Source organism: Rhipicephalus microplus, chromosome 2, assembly GCF_043290135.1.
Source record: "Rhipicephalus microplus isolate Deutch F79 chromosome 2, USDA_Rmic, whole genome shotgun sequence".
In the NCBI taxonomy this organism is placed as follows: Eukaryota; Metazoa; Arthropoda; class Arachnida; order Ixodida; family Ixodidae; genus Rhipicephalus; species Rhipicephalus microplus.
The window spans coordinates 274446188-274464210 of NC_134701.1; the positions used below are offsets into that span (position 1 = coordinate 274446188).

The following is an 18023-nucleotide window of genomic DNA, read 5'->3' on the forward strand; positions in this document are numbered from 1 at the left end:
AACCGTATGCTGTAGCAAAAAAACAAAAACAAACTGCAATATTCTGGCCACCATCTTCTGTATAACGGCAGACAAATATGCATTGCGTGTCATGGTTGTGCAGCCATCTCGTAAGCCTTTTTTTTTTTGTAATATTCATGATTGGTTATAATTTTGATACTTTTCATCTTTTGCCTTTGAGTTGGATGGCAGCATATGTGAAGCTTTGATGTTTTACCACACACCACAACCATAATTTTTGATATGATAGACTTCAGGTATAACCGACTTTCCTCACGTCATTACTGCGGTCTGTGTAACAAGCATCGACTATGAAACTTTTTTACTTCATCCAAGAGTTGAAATCAGAGTTGCCCGATCCTACCGAGCTAACAAGCAAGTAATCATCACTAAAGAAGCCCAAATAAAGTGAAAACTCAATGAATTTTGCCATTATTGAAAGCACAATTAATTATGGTAAAACATGATGCTCAAGTATGAGGGGGGTTGAAAAATCACTTTAATTAACTTCTAAAGGGGTTATATTTTCAACCATAAAAGAATGTACATAGTTACTTAACATTGTCTCCGGGGTAGGCTTCATCCGGTTGAATGTGCGTTTACCATTGTGGGCCCTTTGCGATGCACCACGCTCTGGAAAAGAATGGCACAGCAGACGTGATTGGGCAAACCAAACATGTCTACTTTTCTTCAGCTGCATTTACAAATGAAGATATCGCTAGCTGAATGAAATACGTTACTAGTGACTTGTGAAAAAAACATATAATATTCTAATACACTCGATCAACATAATGAACAAACGCAAAGTAACGCAAAGGCGGTGTTGATGTTTGACTGACCACGAGGGGTCCATGGGAAACGACTCACAGCGCCTTCCCCATGGACCCACTGTGAGAGACATTCATTTGTGCTAGCTGCCGCACGTCAAAGAGAGTCCCAGATGTTTTCTGTGCGGTTACCTCTCCTCGTCGCTGGGCGGCACTGCTGGCATTACTGAGCTAATCATAATGATAATAACGGTGAACCCGCACAAGTTGTGCGCCACCTACCACTCGGCACCTGTAAAACCTAAATGTGGTATATCCGCGAGACACGTGTGCGCCACGAGGCGGAAATGACTACAGAGAGTTATAACATCCCCACACCATGCATAAATAATAATAACTTCTCTTCTTCTAACATACATATGTATGACCTAAATACTCAGCTGCACAAAGCCATTGGCAAAGGCACTATTAGTGAATAACAAACATGCTGTTAGCGACTGGGCAGAAAAAGAAGCCCTAATCCGCTTATTCTAAGCGGAGGCAACTCTGGTTGGAATGCCCAAGTCAGCACATTTGTCTCGTCTCACTCCGTGATGCGTGTAGGTAAGCTGCTGTTTCAGGCATGTTATCCTGCACGCATGCTACACTGTGGAAATGTTTGTACTTGCTTCTCTGCAGATAACAATCGCAACCACCACCATTACCGTGACAGCTTGAGACATGGCCATGGATTTTCCTCGATGAATAATGACCGTGTGCACTCCAGGCAGCCGAGAGACTCGTATCACCAAGAAGAATGCAATCAAAAACAGAATGACCACTACAATGTAAAGGAAGGAAAACGCATGGAGGACTCATTGCTTTACATAGCAATGCAGCTACAGACCAACGAAACGTCCACGGAATTGTCTGGTGAGTTCCTATTCTTCAGCCCCACTATTGCTCGGTGCACTACTGTACAACTCCTATAATGCATTTTTCCTGGGACTGTAAAAAGAACACACAGCTGGGAAACAAAACATGAACATGTAAGTAAATTCCAGAAATTGTGCTAGTACACAGCTCCACCTCAGAATAATTTATATATCAGTTTCTAGCTTGAGTACATTCTTGATAGAAGTCTTCTGCATTTCTTTTGCACCTATGCCAGAATTAGACCCTGCTCGAGCACTTAGATGGCCTTGTGGCACTAAAATTGCCAAGCCAGTGCTTCCTGTACTTTTTTCAGTGCCAGTTAGTACACTCGATTTAACCGTTCACCACCCTCTCCTATCGTCCTTTTACTCTTCTTTGACAGCTCTTATTACACCTGCTAAAAGTTGGCAGGGGAGAGTACACGTTACGTGCTTCCTAACGGCAAAAAGTCAGTGGAGGGTGTTTTCCCCCCCTTCTCAGTGGTGTTTTTATTCAGAAAACGGTGTCATGCGTTCCTCATGAACAGCGAATAACTAACGTTATCATGTATGGATAATTGTTTAGAAGGCTATGGCATCATGGTTCAAAAACATGTTGATTAATCGCAACAGAAGAGAAAAGAATATGAGTACCATTTAGCAAAATAACAAAACTTTATTCCTTGTGATTCACGATGTAAGTGCTGTTCTAAACACACTGACTTGATGCGTGGTAATGCTTAGCAGCGAGAGGAGAAACGCCCGCATTAACGTTTTTGTGCGGGACCCGCCTCTGTGGTCTAGTGGCTAAGGTGCGCGGCTCTTGACCCGCAGGTTGGGGGATTGAATCCCAGCTGTGGCGGCTGCATTTTTGATGGAGGCGAAAATCCTGTAGGCCCGTGTGCTTATTAGATTTCGGTGCACATTAAAGAACCCCAGGTGCTCGAAATTTCCGTAGCTCTCCACCACGGCTTCGTTCATTCTCATATGGTGGTTTTGGGACATTAAACCCCAATAATTATCATTATTCTTTTACTAGAATTTTCTCTTTTTGTGGAAATGTTGTAGGCCCGTGTGCTCAGATTTGGGTGCATGTTGAAGAACCAAAGGTGATCAAAATTTCCAGAGCCCTCCACTATGACGTCTCTCATCATATGGTGGTTTTGGGACGTTAAACCCCACATATCAATCAATCATTCTCTTCCCTTTCTTTCTCTTTCCCTCTCTGTTTTCTATCCTTGTTTCATCCTCCTCACCCTCACTTCCTATTCCCATCCGATCGCTAAACTATACTATAGAAGGCAATGCTACCCTGTTTTAGCGCATGCTCATGTTGCAGAGAAACAAGAAGCCGATAAGTTCCTTAACATCCCACTTCATTGGGATGGTCACTCATTCAAGAGATGTATTTGAGCAAATATGAAGTCAGCGTGAATGTTATTTGCAGTGGCGAGTTGTTTATCCTTACCGCTGTTGTAGTGTGTCACTGGTAATGGCCGTTACCTAATGTATTCGCTCTGTGAATGCAAATTTTTTACTGCTATGCATTCGTCGTTGAGTCGTGATACGAGCACAATGGACACATTAGTTTTCAATCTGTAATTAATTGCTGTAAACTGTCATGTTTATGTTGTATAATAATAGTAAAAAAAAATAAGTGGAAAGCAGAGTGGTTAGGATGCTCACCTTCGGATCGTGGATAGATGGTCTAGAATCTAGCGTCCCTGAAATTTTTCTTCTCACCTAGAACTTTTCTTTGTCACTTATTCTGTGTCTCTTTCTTTCGTTCTCTTTGTGCTCATTCTCTCCCCCATGACGCGCCAGACAGACCGGGGCACGTGTTCTGGGAGCGAAGCAGAAGAAAACAAGGACAAAAAGAGCACGCTCAGGTTCATGATGGTCTTTTTTTTTTTTTTTTTTCTAAGACCGGCGGCAAACCTTGAGCATAACAGCTGCACTGTAGAAAATCAACCGTTTTTCTCGCATGTGGTCGGTCAGCTTTTTTACCTACCTGGTGCTAAAGTGACCCTGCGCTGGCGCCTTAATGTGAAAGCCAGGATGCATCGTAGTCACGTGATAGGCGAGTGACACATTTTGGCTCCCGAGCACTTGCCTATTCGCACTGTTGTGGATGATGAGCTTTGTGCGTGTGCCTGTTGAATGCCGTGTAACGTTTACAAAAGGAACACCATTCCCGCTACCGTTTCCTAATAAACGTAATGAGTTACCGTTACAGCTCCACCTATCGTAAATTAAATGGTGGCGTGTTCTGTTCCTCTAAAAAGGAACTACTATTTCCGTACAACACTGCATTGAGGTCATCTATGCTAAGCGATTGTAAAACTAACTTTTATCCATGGCCTGCCAGCAAGTCATCCAAATGAGGTGGCTACAGTAAATATACAGTAAAATACCACTTGTACGAAATGTTACTGGGCCCAGTGCTAACACATTTCAGTTTAATGATAATAGTGTAGAGAATATTTGAGTCGTATGAACTCATTGTGTGACACCATCCATTGCCTCTCACGACATATTGATCAGAAGTTGTCGGAAGGACCGGGCACAGACAGTGCTTTGTGTACTTGGGAAAAGTGAAGGCCCTCACTGCCCAGCAGCATGTTGTGCTGGAGAAGGTTTATGAGAGAGAGCAGGTTGATGAGGAGGTTTATGGAGGAGAAGGTTGATTCACGACCACTGCAGTCATTAGTGTACAACTGCTTCAAAAGATACATTTTTCAAAACATTTTAAATAAGCAGAAATTCGCAACATTCAAATAAGCAGCATTCCAAATAAAAGGGTTCGAATTTTATTTAAACAACCAATGTTTTCTTTAGCTCCTGATAAGTTGCAGCATAGCTACTTCAGTTCAGTGAATGTTCACTTAAACCAACTTTTTCCTGGTGTCCCTTGAGATGCGAAGGTGCGCATTCTAGGGTTTTTTTTTTCCCTTTGCATTGCTGGCCAACTCAAACAGGTGACATAAACATGAAGGTAATTATGTATCGTTGAAGTCTTGGATTATGACCAGCACACTGGTGTAGCGGAAATGTTGTAGTGGTGTAGTGGAGATAGCATGTTGCATCAGCAAGAAGTGCATGCTGACTGTGGTGTTTGTCTTTTGCAGATCCCGCAAGGGACCCAGCTCGGAAGAGCAATGTGGGTGAATCCAAAAAGCTAAATGCCAGTTCCGAGCCTACTGAATCTACACAAGAAGAGCCTGCCACCTCGGCTTTCCAAGATCACTGCCCTGTATCTGATGGAAACAATGAAGACTCTAAGGCAGATAGAGACGCTACAGACGAGTCACACCTGCAAGGAGAGCCTGCCACCTTAACTCTCCAAGATCACTGCCCTGTATCGGATGGAAACAATGAAGACTCTAAGGCAGATAGAGACGCTACAGATGAGTCACACCTGCAAGAAGAGCCGGCCACTTCAGCTCTCCAAGATCACTGCCCTGTAGCCAATGGAAACAAGGGCGACTCAAAGGCAGATAGAGACGCTACAGACGAGTCACACCTGCAAGAAGACCCTGCCACCTCAGCTCTCCAAGATCACTGCCCTGTAGCCAATGGAAACAAGGAGGACTCAAAGGCAGATAGAGACGCTACGGACGAGCCACAACCGGACACCAGTTCCTGCAGCTTCGAGCTTGATGTTCGCTTCCCTGCACCTCGATGTAGTAGTATGGGAAATGGCGGGGATGCTTTCCGGCAGATGCTGTCCCAGCACTGTAGTGGCAACGGGCGTCCATGCAACATTCCTTCTGCCAACCATGATAGCGGGCACCATGTTGAAGTTCTAACAGCTAAGCATTCTAGTGATAACGTGCTAGCTTTGCCGGAGACACTAGTGGAGCATTGTAATGGAAGCGCCCGCAGATTTGACACCATGCAGCATAAGTCATTGGTCCAAGTGAGCAGCCAGTCTTCATCACCCCCTCATGTGGAACGCCAGCAGGGTGTGTTCACTGAAAGCAAGCCAGTTCCCGGGTGGAACCACAATTTCAGCCCCAATACGGAACCTGCTGTTGATAAGGAAAGAGCACCGAAGTCCCCAAGTTCAGAGGGCAAATCGGCCAGTGAATGAAAACAAATAAGGCATCTCTTTTAGGCCGGTAGATATGAAAGTCGCAAAGTATCCTGGTTAAATTGAGGCCATCTTTCTAATGCACTGCACTTACTAGTCTGAAATGGATTTTGTAATCAACTGCATTGTTCTTTGTTTTACTATCATTGAGCCACAACAGTGATCATGTTGGTTTTACAACTCTAATGAACAGTACTTTTACGGTATTCATTTTTTTTTTTTGCCTCGAGAAATTGTCCATCCTCAAATATTTTTGTGTCATTGTACTGTGGCATCATTCACTTAATTTATAGTATAATCATGTCCATTTGTTATGACATTCATCATCATGCATTATGTCTGTATAGGAGTGGTCACAACGAATAATTTACTAAATTACAAGAAAAAATATAAGAATTTGTTTTCCAGAGTGATTGGTAAGCATGCCTTGTTTCTATTTCAATTCAATAATTGCAGTTTCCAGATAGGTTGAATGAAGGTGTTCTCCCCAGAGAGCTTTGGTCGATGAGCCATCTTGTCAGCTCAACGTAAATCCACAGGCAAGTAAGTCGTTCATTCCGTAATCCACACTTACAGGCTCTCCTGCACCCATGGATTTCCAAGAAGTTTGTAACGCAATGCATGTTAACCATGCGTACAGGCTAACATCTGTACGCAGGCGTGTTGGACAGCTTAGACATGAGTGAAACATTGCAAGTAGTAGCTCCACTATATGCTGAGATGTCCACTCCACGTCAGATGCGAGCCGGTTTCACTCATAGATTTGGTCCTCCACAAGACGTCAGATGCGAGCCGGTTTCACTCATAGATTTGGTCCTCCACAAGACAGCATTCTTTCATTAACATCAAGAAGTAAATGATTTAGCATAACACGCAGGAACTTCAGGGGTGCCAAATTGTTTTTTTTTTTTTATTTCTCAAGGTTGTGTTTTTTTCTCTTATGTACACTAAAGAAGGCTGGCTGCAAATTTAATGTTACTCCTATTCGCATTTGTAAATAAGCTAGCAGTTCTTCTCATTCACTGGTGAAGATTGCAACTCCGTCAGAACATGAAAATAAACAAAAAGAAGTAGTCACGCACCACTGAGCGTACTAAGTAGTTCGTACAGTTCAACACAAATCCACATTTGAGGGCTTGTGCGATTCAAAGTCTCTCCTCAAAAACTTTCAACTTTTTCTTTACCTATATACAAAACTTGTAAACCAAGGACGACCTTGCTCTCATCTTTGTCAAGTGCCTCATCCAACAACAAAACTCTACTGAGTTGATTAACAGATATTGCATACATCAACACTGAAACAGAAAATCTTGTCTTGCTAAATAAACGTCATTGCATTTGCTGAATTGTCCAATTACTGACGCTATCCAACATGGCATCCTACTTTACAGCATAATTCACAACATTGCCTAGTTCCTTCTTACCATGGCTGCAGTCTAGGAACTCAGAAACCACTGCCTGTTCCACTATGCTTCCTAAAACGGTACAAGCTACAAATCAACACATTAGTGAAAAAAATGGGCGGGGTAAGGGTGGGGGCGGCTGCCTGCTACTGTTGGTCCTGGCTTGCCCATCAGGTCGCTTTGACTTGGAAGCGGCAGCTCCTACCAACACTGCTCTCTAAAATATGCGTTTTGAGCATTACCACATTCACAAGCTCTGGGTCATGCGGGGGATGATATTCACAAAGCCATAGTACGTATAACTTAAATTAGCACAGCAACTGTACCATGCTCAAAGGCGCGCAACTGCAGTGAGGCAAATTCCAACCAACGTTCAAAAACAAATGTTGGTTTTCTAGAAGAGCTGTATCATATAGTATACGTAATCTCTCACAACCAATGTCAGCAATTCTACACCGCAAATTAAGTAAAGCCTGTTACAAGTATACTTGTCACTAGAGAGTAAAAAACAAGTAAAAGCCTGCCACTCTACAAGTAGACTGTGAACGAATGCACAAAAGAGGATTTTTTAAATATTTTGACGCATGCAAAACTGCTTTTGTAGAGTGTACACGCCTACTGTACACACCATTGCCATGCACACTTTACAAGTTGCAAACAAATAAAAAAAGGAATTTCCAATACACTGAAAGCACCCTACTAGCATATGCTCCAGCTTGTGATTGGTTTGTTACTGTAGGCATGTTGATAATATAGCTATGTTGCTTTTGCAATCGAAGCACAAAAAAATTCCAAGGTTCCAATAAATGGAACAAACCTCAACACCCAAATCTTTCTATTATTCGCTTCTATCGCATATGAGCGACTGCACAGACAATGCTACAAGCCAAATATATGCATGCAAAAATAACCTGCCTTTCATGGTTGCCTGTGTGTTGAAAGTATTGATTGGGCTGCTGCCACCCTTTCCAGTTCCAGCATATAACATGCACACTTTTCACTGTGAGCAACATTGTGCTTCTTAAAGTTTGAACAGATGCTGAAATGAACAACGGTATGTTCAAAAACAATAAAAACAATACTAAGAAGAAGCCCACTCTTTTCCAATGCTGCATAATGCCGACATTTCTGTCCAGCTGTGCTCACACACTGTAGCAATTCTTTCTCTTCCAATACCTTTGTGGGCATTAATCGCTTAGCTCTGCTGACATTTGCAGGCTCGGTAAACCAAGTATTTTAGAAGCACAAAAGTGACACGTGTGAAGCAGCTTTAGTACAGCTCTTTCTAACTGTATGACGTTCTGAACTTGTATTAATAGAATAATTAGTACTTTGAAACGATGCCTTAAGTGTGCTGTTTGTAAGAGGCATGACAGTGAATTGCCATTGTGGACCATTGCAGTGCGGTGATGCCTTAACCTCATGTTCACGTGTTCGGAAGGGCTCTTTAATACATTTTGAAAACCAAGAAGCAACACGATGACAAAGAAGGAAGGACAGGTGCCTGTCCAGTTGTTTCTTCCTCTTTCGTCCTCGTGTTGCTGCGCTGCTTTTAAGATGAATACCAACGAATTTGCCCATATTTCCGTTCTCCTACACCCTCTGATGCACAATGAAGCAAGCATAAGATACTTCAATTAAAAAAACACCTAGAAATTATATCAAGCACACACATAACTTTAAAAACTCTGAAGTAAAAAGGCCATTATCTACATGTGGAAATTCGCAATGTTAAATAGCTTTCGAAAAACCACCGCAACAGGCCCAAGCCCTTGAACATGGTGCAAATGCATCCTCATTCACAAGCTTTTCACACCAGCTGGTTTCACAATAAAATCATATACCTATAACATCTCTCACAGCATAACAATAATGGTACAGCAGTTGCCAACAAATAAGTATGAACGTGCAAATGAAAGCCAGTTCATTGTAAGAGACTCATTATATGGAGCTGCCAACGTAGTGTTGAGAGGTTAACTTGATGTGGCTCGATAGTTAAGTTCAGGTGACCGAAAAACTAACAACTGGAATCCACGTTGGGGTTCCGCACATTGTCTTGCTGCTGCCGTCCTCTGGGCCGTGAGCACTGGTGCTTGTGAAGGGAGACAGTGTTGTGGATGATGTGGCTGAAGACTGCGTTGTGATCCCCCAATGGTTCTCTCTAGGGAGGCGCTCCTCCGTTAGAGGTTTGGCAGTATGTCTGGGTGGACGTACTTCACCAAGTCATCTTGGCTGCCTATGAACACCACCTTTTTCGCTGTGACCTCGTTGAGCCTGAAAAGAGAACGAGAGTACCAAGATGGGTTTGTTGGTTCATCGTAAAAATGCACGCAAGCACACATAGAAGAGATCAGATTAGCTTGAAGGTTCCGTTCTATGTGCCACGAGTTGCAAAACAAGATGCCAAGTTGTCAGTGTCACATGGTGGTTCCGTGTGAGTATATACAGGCAGGAGAACCACTGGTCATTAAGCATGGTGGTGGTAACTCACTGGTCAAGGGTAATTCACTGGATTTCAAGAGAAGGCAAACGCGTGAGAAGGAGACAGAAAATTAAATGGGCAGATGAGGTTAATAAGTTTGCCGGTATAATGTGGCAGCAGAAAAACGCCAGGCCTGCGTGGAAGGCGCAGCACAGTCGCAGCGAAAGCTAGAAGAGCGGCCTTTCAGAGCCTTTTCTAAACACTCATTGGGTAACTGCTGCAAGCACACTTCCTTGATACCCACCCCAGCATTAATAATAAATATTTTTGTGTAGTAGGCTTGCATTCACTAAGCTATTTTTCGTAATTCTTATGAGAGGCGTGGTATCCGCTAAACACTTGCAAGGAATTTTGTGGCAATAATTCATGCAGTGGCTGACTACGAGGAATTGTGCACGAAGTGAGTATGCGCCACAGTTAATAGGTGAACAAGAACAGGCTTTTGTAATGGGTTGGAGCATTGGACGACCCACTCAGGCTATTCGCACTGTGTGATGACTGGTTGTTCTTTCGCTATATAAGCCGTATTAATGAGATTGCTTTCCCGACACCAAGCCTGCCTAAGGTAAGTTTGCCAACAAGTCTGAAGCACCGGCGTGGGTTAGCGGTAGTATACTGAGCTGGCACCCAGTGGACCCGAGTTGTCCACTGTGTCATTGGTGCTAGGTTTTTTTTTATTTCGTGCCATGTGGTTACGGACACTGGCGGCAGCGGGCGACTACGGTAGTGCGTGGCCGGAGTTTTGATCTCATAACAGCTTTCGCTGTAAAACACAGGACCGGGTTGATTGGCGGAACGTAGGTGGGACCTTTGCCCACCAGTGGGCATAGTTAGGCTGACTATGATGATGATCTTGGCAGTAAAATTTTGTTGCTTAAAGCTAGCGCTCGTGTTGCTTTGCTACTTCATCTTTGCCCTCGTGTGTTAGTTTTAGAACTTCCAACCAGGAATGATGTTTTTAGAGCAAGTACACATTCTACACTATTTATGAACTTTTGTTGCTACAGCCAGGAATCAAGTTGAATGGACGTAAGCTCCTCTACCTTGATTGTTGAGGACATTGATTGTTCAGAAGAAATAGTGCGTTTTCCTCTCTGCAATTCTTTTCGCTCCTTGCTGAATAGTACATGAAATACGCTAGACTTCTGTTGAACAAGTAATGATTTTGGACACAAAACTATCTCTACTAAAACCACCATCTACTCAAGAATTGCATGCGAGGTAGTATGGCACTTCGGCAGATAATGCAAAAAAAAAAAAAACGATAAATAAACATTGAAATGGCAATCAGAAAAAAAAAAGAACAGCATGTTTGAAAATTCATTTTTTTTTTAACTTTTTGTCTTTCAAGACTACAAGAAGCAGTACCGAGAGTAGATTTCCAAGCTCCAATGAAAAATGCACTAGGTTGTTTAAAAATATCCCAAACACTTGCAAGTCCTCCAAACAGCAACCGAAAAACTAATATATGCTATCAGTAATGTTGGCACACTTTCTATCTATGTCAAAAGTTTGACTTCGTCAAGATTACCGTACAAAATCTTTAGGCACAAACATCACAGGAGAGAGCTGATTATGACATCTGGTTTGAAAGGAAGCTATGATGTGACTCGCATGGCAACGGCTAACAAAAATTGAACCTCATGAGCCCCTGCCTGTCTTACTCGTTTCAACTGTAAATGTCAAGTGAAAGGTGGCAGTGTTTTTCTATAGGAAGTGTGCATGGTTCTGGTATCGCTTTCAAATTAATGTGCATGCACTGCTCAGCTGTAATGCTGGCGCACACGGGTAGAACCCTTGAACTTCTAGAATGCATCCTACATTAGACTGAGCAAAGCGTGACATGGTGTCCACGTGGCTTCATATTCGTTTTGCAGTCAAGCTAAGTATGAAGCCCTCCTGCCCGTTTTCATCCTTGCTAGACTTTTAAAAATGCATGATAAACTGGCTACGTTATATTTTTTTTACTATATAATGCTACCGACAATGATCTGTTGCAGGCCAACATGAACAGGTCTTGTTTGGAAGCACTCGTGACAACATTTGCAGGGGCTATGCCAATGCCTTAACAACTGACATTCTGCACCGTGCCTGGCATGCAACGGAGAACGAAATGTCGGGCCTCTGTCTTACTGCAACGTCAGCAATGTCCTTACCAGCCACGGATGACAGACCAGCACCCTGAGAAAATTGTAGGCGAGTTGAGGATGAGACAAATGCCCAGCCGCTCGGGGTAGTGCTTGCTGAGCAGCCAGATGAGGTTTTTGATAAGAGGATAGTCCATGCTGTTAAGGCCGAAATCCTTCAGGTCGAAGATGATGCACAAGTTGTCTACCACCTCCTCGAAGCACTTCTTGCATGCCTCCTCCTGCAGGCACAAAAAATCGCAAATGTGAGCTCCATAAAAGCTCATGACGATAGAACACTTCCATGATTGCTCCAAGCCAACAGAGCCTGTTGGAGAGCAACTGCAACGAAATTTCACTTTGGCTGAATTCATTACGAGTGAGTAGACCATTAATACAATCTTGGCAAAGATGCAGCTCTAGAAACGGTACTGTTTATTTGTCAGCAGCATTCAAACAGCAGATGACCAGCATATCTAGAAGTTGTCGGTGGGTCAGGTCCAGGCACACCATCTCTTGGACAATTTTATTTCTCTTCCTCCTCATCTGTTCACTCGTGCTGAGGAGCCAAATATTCTAGGTGTTGTCCTCATCATGTATCACTTCCACAGAGAAGCGATGGCGGTCTGTTATCCTTTTCTTCCCTGAAACGGCTCCACGTCTCGCGAGCTTGATATGATGCTTTAGTTAGCATTCGAGCATAACATCTTACAAGTATACTTCTGTATATATACTCTGTCTCAAATAAGCATTCTTATGTGGTTGCAGTTGAAATTTAACTTATGCAGCCGCAGTTGAAACTTTGACTTGTGTGAAACTGGCATGCATCTTGTCCATCGTCACCATTCAATTTTCGTGCTTATTGCTGTTTAGCTCTCAAGCTTCCATAATGCAATTCAATTTCTATGCTCACTGCTGTACCGTGAAATTACAACCTACTAACTGTATTAGCTACTACTGTATATTGATGCCAGTGCAGGTCCTACAATTTCCATCGCAAAGAACAACAATAATAACTTGGAGGACCCTTGACCTTCAACTTCAAGAATAAAATGATAGTAAAATCAGGCCTTGTGCGCACATTGCCTGCTCAACTGCTGACGTGGCTTTGGTTCTCATGGATGCCCCAACCATGTTGCAAAAAAATGAACGTCTGTGCCATGAGCACTGGCAGTTTTAAACAATCCTAGGATGCCTACTGCTATGGTATTTGCGAAGTGCCCACTGCATCATAATTCTTTTTAGGAATCAACGAAGGGCTGATTCTGTAACGCACAACTCGAATATACGTAGCTGCTCACTTTGATGGTGCTTTTGCTGCTGCTGATGATTAAATATGTCTCAGTGCTTTGTGAAAACTTGTTGCACAATTCACATGTTTTGGCACCTGGTGCGATTCTAGACTTTTGCCGCGCAACATTACATGCGTTAAGGGGAATATTCTAAGTAAATGACATTCATATAGTGTCTTCTTTAAAGTAGTTCCAAGCATTGGCGTCTTTCTGTGGCAGAACACCGACTTGCCACGCAGAATGCCTCTGTTCAATTCTTACCAAACTGAAAATCTTTTTTTATTTCATTCGCAACTTTCTCGATTTTCTGTTCACGGACAACACCGACTTTTCACTTCCAAACAACATCGCTGACTCCGGAACTTCCGTGAAATTAGTTCTATAATGCCCGCGCATTCAAATTCAGGACTATATGACCAGCTTTAGAAACAATTTATTCTTACCAAGATGTACACGATGAACCGAGTCAGCTCATCGATCTCCCTCTCCTGAACGTTATGTCTGCAGGCAGGGATGTAGATGACGGGCCTGTGATCAGAAAAAAAAAAAAGGCAGTTAAACCTTTTCCAGTCGCACTAGTTCTCGTAACACAACATCGGATCTTTATCTTGAGATCATTCAGATATGTGAGTGCACGAAAAGGCTACGCTGCAAAGTTGGGGACGAAAAACTGGACTGGCACAGAGACTGGCACAGTCCAGTTTTTCCTCAACCTCAACAGTCCAGTTTTTAGTCCAGTTTTAGTCCAACAGTCCAGTTTTTTTCCTCAACAGTCCAGTTTTTAGTCCTCAACTTTGCAGCGCAGCCTTTTCCTGCAGTATTTTCCAACTAGCCCCCCACACAAGCTTTTCTAAATATGTGACAACTGAACTCCTCTGGCAATGTGTCATAGATTTTTTATAACATGCCAAAACAAACACCTTACAGATTGCTCCAATTGTAAGCTTCAAATTTTTAACCAGTTTCAATTTACATCCACTCTTGATGCGTTTCAGAATCTTTCACACCACGCATATATGCTAGTGTGCAGCGTGTGAGGGCGAAGATTCATCTGAGTGCCCATTGCCTCTGTTAAGTCAAAGTACGAGGCAGACTTGCCGCCCCTTCTCCCCCTCCCCCTTGTGCAGACAACTATGAGTTCAAGTATTCCACAGCCCATCAAGAGGGTGTTATTTATGTCAGTGTACACTTCACCCTCCTTAATTTCTAATGTTGAAAGGTAAAAAGATAACAAAATGTGTTGTTTCAGAGCTTCTTGGCACATCTGCATTAATATGGCACCTACGCATAACTTTCCGTATTAAGTTTTCCAAAAGTTTCGGGACAAAGTAACAATATCGATTGTGTTCTGTGCAACCTTTAATAGTTCACTACAGATGCACAACCTCCAATAAAGGGAGCAGATTTACTTCTCCCGTCAAGATGTGTTTGCAAACATATTGACGTAGTTGCGCACCTGCCATAGAAGTCCCGATTGGGCAGAACCATGGCCTTCTTTGCTTCGATGTTCCTTTTGATATCCGGATCATTGGCACTGATCGACTTGACGCCGTATTCCGTACGCCACTTGTTGCACTTGAGGATTGCCTGGAACGCAGCGTCGACGGTTCGGAAGGCTCTCAGGAACCTTTTGATGGAGTAGTCATTGTGAAACTGCATGGCAATGCAGACGATATCAATTGTAAGACCTCAAGTACACTTCCATACTAACCATGGCGAAGTATTACAGTGAAGCCGTGCTCTAACACGACACTATAAAAGGTAGCAAGAACACGATACTGAAAACTAAAGTATCTCAACCACAACTACGGCCTTTTGTGTCTTCTGTAATTTGTCTGTTGCCTAGACTGCGACGAGCTCTTCGTCGTTTTTCATTTATTTATTTTTTTGTACGACAATGTTACCACATGTAACAGCAATTGTAGCCTACAACTACAAAAGAAAAATGTTCAGCCAAATTTAGCAGCAGTCTGGCAACAACCACCCCTTCCAGTCTGACAACCACTTATGCAACGCCAAAAGGAACCTTGCCGGAATACGGCTTTAAAATTGTTTCGCCTCAGTGAATGGCATAAATGCGTGCGTCACCGCAAAAACGAAACCATCATGAATTGCGCTTACCTGATCCGGGTCTGCATCAAATATCATCTGAAACGACACAAAACGATCATATTGAGTCGCCGATCGCTGGTAATTGGGTGTGATAACGACATGTCACTTAAAACGTCTTTACGGTATTGACACAACAATTAAGCGCCGTATGCAAGAATATTAGCCGGCGCCTGACGGCTCTTCAATGAAAGTCGACGATACAAGACGTTGAACTCACTTGTAGTCGTTTCTTGAGCTCCTCGAAATCCTCCTCCGACACAGGCGACGGTGTTGAATCATAGTCTGCCATTGCTGTTGACAGAACGATATCAAATGTCAAATGCTGCAGCGCCAAACCGAAAGCAAGGACACGCAAGCTTAATCTACTAATTTTCCACTCTTTATAACGCGGCTCGCCGAAGATAAGATATGACACGCCAATGGGTGTATCGTCGCTCGCTGTATCAGCGGCTTTAGAACAAATTAGAGCGGCAGTAACGTCACAGAAGGCTCAATATGAGGATGAAGCAACAAGTTAGAATACGCCGAAGCAGCGGGCCGTCCGTACCAACGCTTTATCGGTGTTTGACGGCGCACGAACACATCGTCATTTTTTTTCACGGCATTCAACCCCCAGGAACCTCTACCTAAGCCAGGGAACTAACCACATCGAAGATTTATCAATGAAAAGACCAAACGTATGGCTTGACCAAGGCGTGGGTAACGGTGAAACGAGGCAAGACCGAAAGCAAGAACCTGTGTTTCACGAAGTGGACCAGCTGTTTTCGGCTTTCCGGTGTGACTGACGATGAGCGTGTCCAGTGAACGGGGCCCTAATTACGTGGTGCACGCACTTATCATCGTCCAGACTGATAGAAAACACAAGAGGAATTTAGACGTTCAACCGCGCTCGGACGGCCGCCGCTGCTCGCCAGATGTCGCTAGCGGTTTCTTGGGGGTGCGTTTCCGTGTTCCGCGAACACGTAAAATCTAAACGGGTTTTTTCGGATACCGTCAACGTCATCATAAATTGAAAAAAAAAAGTGAGCACGTAATGATCTTTTAGAATGCAAGGCCATCTCGTTCAATTGTAATAACGTTAAAACGCGTACCGCTTTTACTAGTGCGCGAAATCATTCTTAATTGTGCGAATCGCTAGCGTTAGGTGAGCAGCAACGCATGTCGGGAGGCTAAACGAAGCGCGAATATTCAAAAATGTATCGCCGGCGGGACCGGAGCATACCGAAGAGTAACGGGCGCACTGGGGGAGGGAGGATGGTATTACACCTAAAGCATCCTCCCACGCGCGCAGTGCACTATTGAAGAGAGGGGAAGAAGAGGTTCGAATTTGGTCTTGTAGCCCGGCAACGGAATGTTTATAAACAGCGTCGGCTTACCGTGTGGTAAGTACCGTACTTTGCCGTCGACACGTCACTATTTTAACCTGCAGGACCTCTATCTACTGATTTGATCATATAATAACGTTATTGTACGCAATGAGAAACTCGTGCGGCTGTAATGTTGAAAAAGAAGTGTGCACGACGGTACGATATTTCCGTGAACTGACAAAGCTAAAACACTCTCCCGAAAACGTCGTAAGTAAACTCGTCGTAAGTAAAGTCCGCAGATGGTACCGCAAGCGGAACTGTATCAATGTGATGTGAAAGTGCTTGCTGGCGGAAATCAATTGCCTGTAGATCACGTATGTAATGCAGCGCAAGTGCAGTAAGATGTGTAAGTTCTAATCCGTATTTCCCTCGAAATAAACTTTGCAGTTTTTGACATTGAGTTTCTCTGAGTAGTGGTGAGTCGTGGATTCTCTGCCACCCGACGGTAGCAACTTTCTGCCGGGCCCTTGGGCCCTTCTCGGTACGCATGCCAATGTCCATGACTAGTTCTTACGTTCTTCCTGGCGAGAACATGTCGCGGGACTAGTTTAGTAATGTTATGTGAGTTTGGTCACGTGATTAGCTGTTACGATGTTCCTGGCAGGATTATGTCGCGTGGCCAACTGTTACATGGTATGGGGAAAATATCACGTGACTAGCTATTACGGGATGTCATCTAGTTATGTGATGATTTTAGTCACGTGACTAGATATTACATGGTTAATGGCGGGAACAATATCCACGCGACCAGCTGTTATGTGAAGTTATCTGATATAGGGTAACATCACGCAACTGACGCAATTTATAGTAACGTGATGTTACGTGATTTTTAGAGTCGTGACTGGTTGTTAGGTAACGTTTCATTGATTAGAGTCACGTGACTGTGTTTCACGTGACACACACGTACATGCTACGGGGTCACTTGACTGGATGTTGCGTGACGACAGTTGCTTGATATCACGTGTTTCAGGCACGCGTCTATTTGTTACGTGATGACGTCACTTGATGTTTAGTGGCATAACAGTCTTGCAGATTATAGTTGCATTCCACGCCGGACGAATGGGCGTACGTGTTGGGGGGGGGGGGGGGGGGCAAGCATAAGATGACGAGGACGAAGCAAGCGTGCACCGTTTCTTGATGATGATAATACCTGTTTGCACTACCTTGTGCAAAAAAAAAAAAAAAAGCTTGAAGAGCTGCGTTCTTAAAAATTTCCTCAGGGCGAGATTCGAACCTGCGCACACACTGTCCGAAGGCGAGTGGCTAGCAAAGCACAGCAATGTATAACAAGAGGCGGGAAATGCAAGTGAAGGAGAGAGGACAGATGCAAAAGTGAGAAAGAAAGATTAAGACATACTATAGGAAGAAAGAGAATTGGAGAAATAGAAATAAGGTAAGGCAGAAACAATAAGATGGGAAGAAAGAGAGAGAATCAAAGAAAGACAGGGAAAGGGAAAGAAGTTGAAACGAAGCGAGAGAATGAAGTAG

At 43.5% G+C, this 18023-nt stretch overlaps 2 protein-coding genes across 3 annotated transcripts in view; one reads left to right on the top strand and one right to left on the bottom strand.

Moving 5' to 3' along the window:
• The window catches only part of LOC119162177 (uncharacterized), a 41434-nt gene extending 34335 nt beyond the window's left edge, over positions 1-7099 (top strand). The window contains exons 12-13 of the mRNA XM_075881969.1: positions 1446-1679; positions 4789-7099. Coding sequence (XP_075738084.1) covers positions 1446-1679; positions 4789-5753 — 1199 coding nt within the window. The 3' untranslated portion in view covers positions 5754-7099. The remainder of the gene's footprint in view (positions 1-1445; positions 1680-4788) is intronic.
• Positions 6635-16092, bottom strand: LOC119178776 (uncharacterized). Of its 2 annotated transcripts, none has more exons than XM_075881986.1 (7): positions 15905-16092; positions 15386-15462; positions 15178-15204; positions 14513-14709; positions 13500-13584; positions 11795-12006; positions 6635-9430 (listed from the first exon to the last, which is right to left on the bottom strand). In XM_075881986.1, the coding sequence occupies exons 2-7, from the start codon at positions 15455-15457 to the stop codon at positions 9337-9339; spliced, it is 687 nt and encodes a 228-aa protein (XP_075738101.1). In that variant the 5' UTR covers positions 15458-15462; positions 15905-16092; the 3' UTR covers positions 6635-9336. The 2 variants fall into 2 exon arrangements, with proteins under 2 accessions (XP_075738101.1, XP_037285920.1); XM_037430023.2 differs by having other exon boundaries at positions 15386-15459; positions 15904-16091.
• Between the last annotated feature and the right edge of the window lie 1931 nt (positions 16093-18023).

What these genes read in the sequence shown, in the direction of transcription:
- LOC119178776 (XM_075881986.1), bottom strand. Translation starts at nt 15,457, where the DNA reads ATGGCAGACTATGATTCAACACCGTCGCCTGTGTCGGAGGAGGATTTC. An exon ending in GGTTCATCGTGTACATCTTG is followed by an intron (nt 12,007 to 13,499) that starts GTAAGAATAAAT and finishes TTGTGCCTGCAG; the next exon opens with GAGGAGGCATGCAAGAAGTG. An exon ending in TGGTCTGTCATCCGTGGCTG is followed by an intron (nt 9,431 to 11,794) that starts GTAAGGACATTG and finishes TTCTCTTTTCAG; the next exon opens with GCTCAACGAGGTCACAGCGA.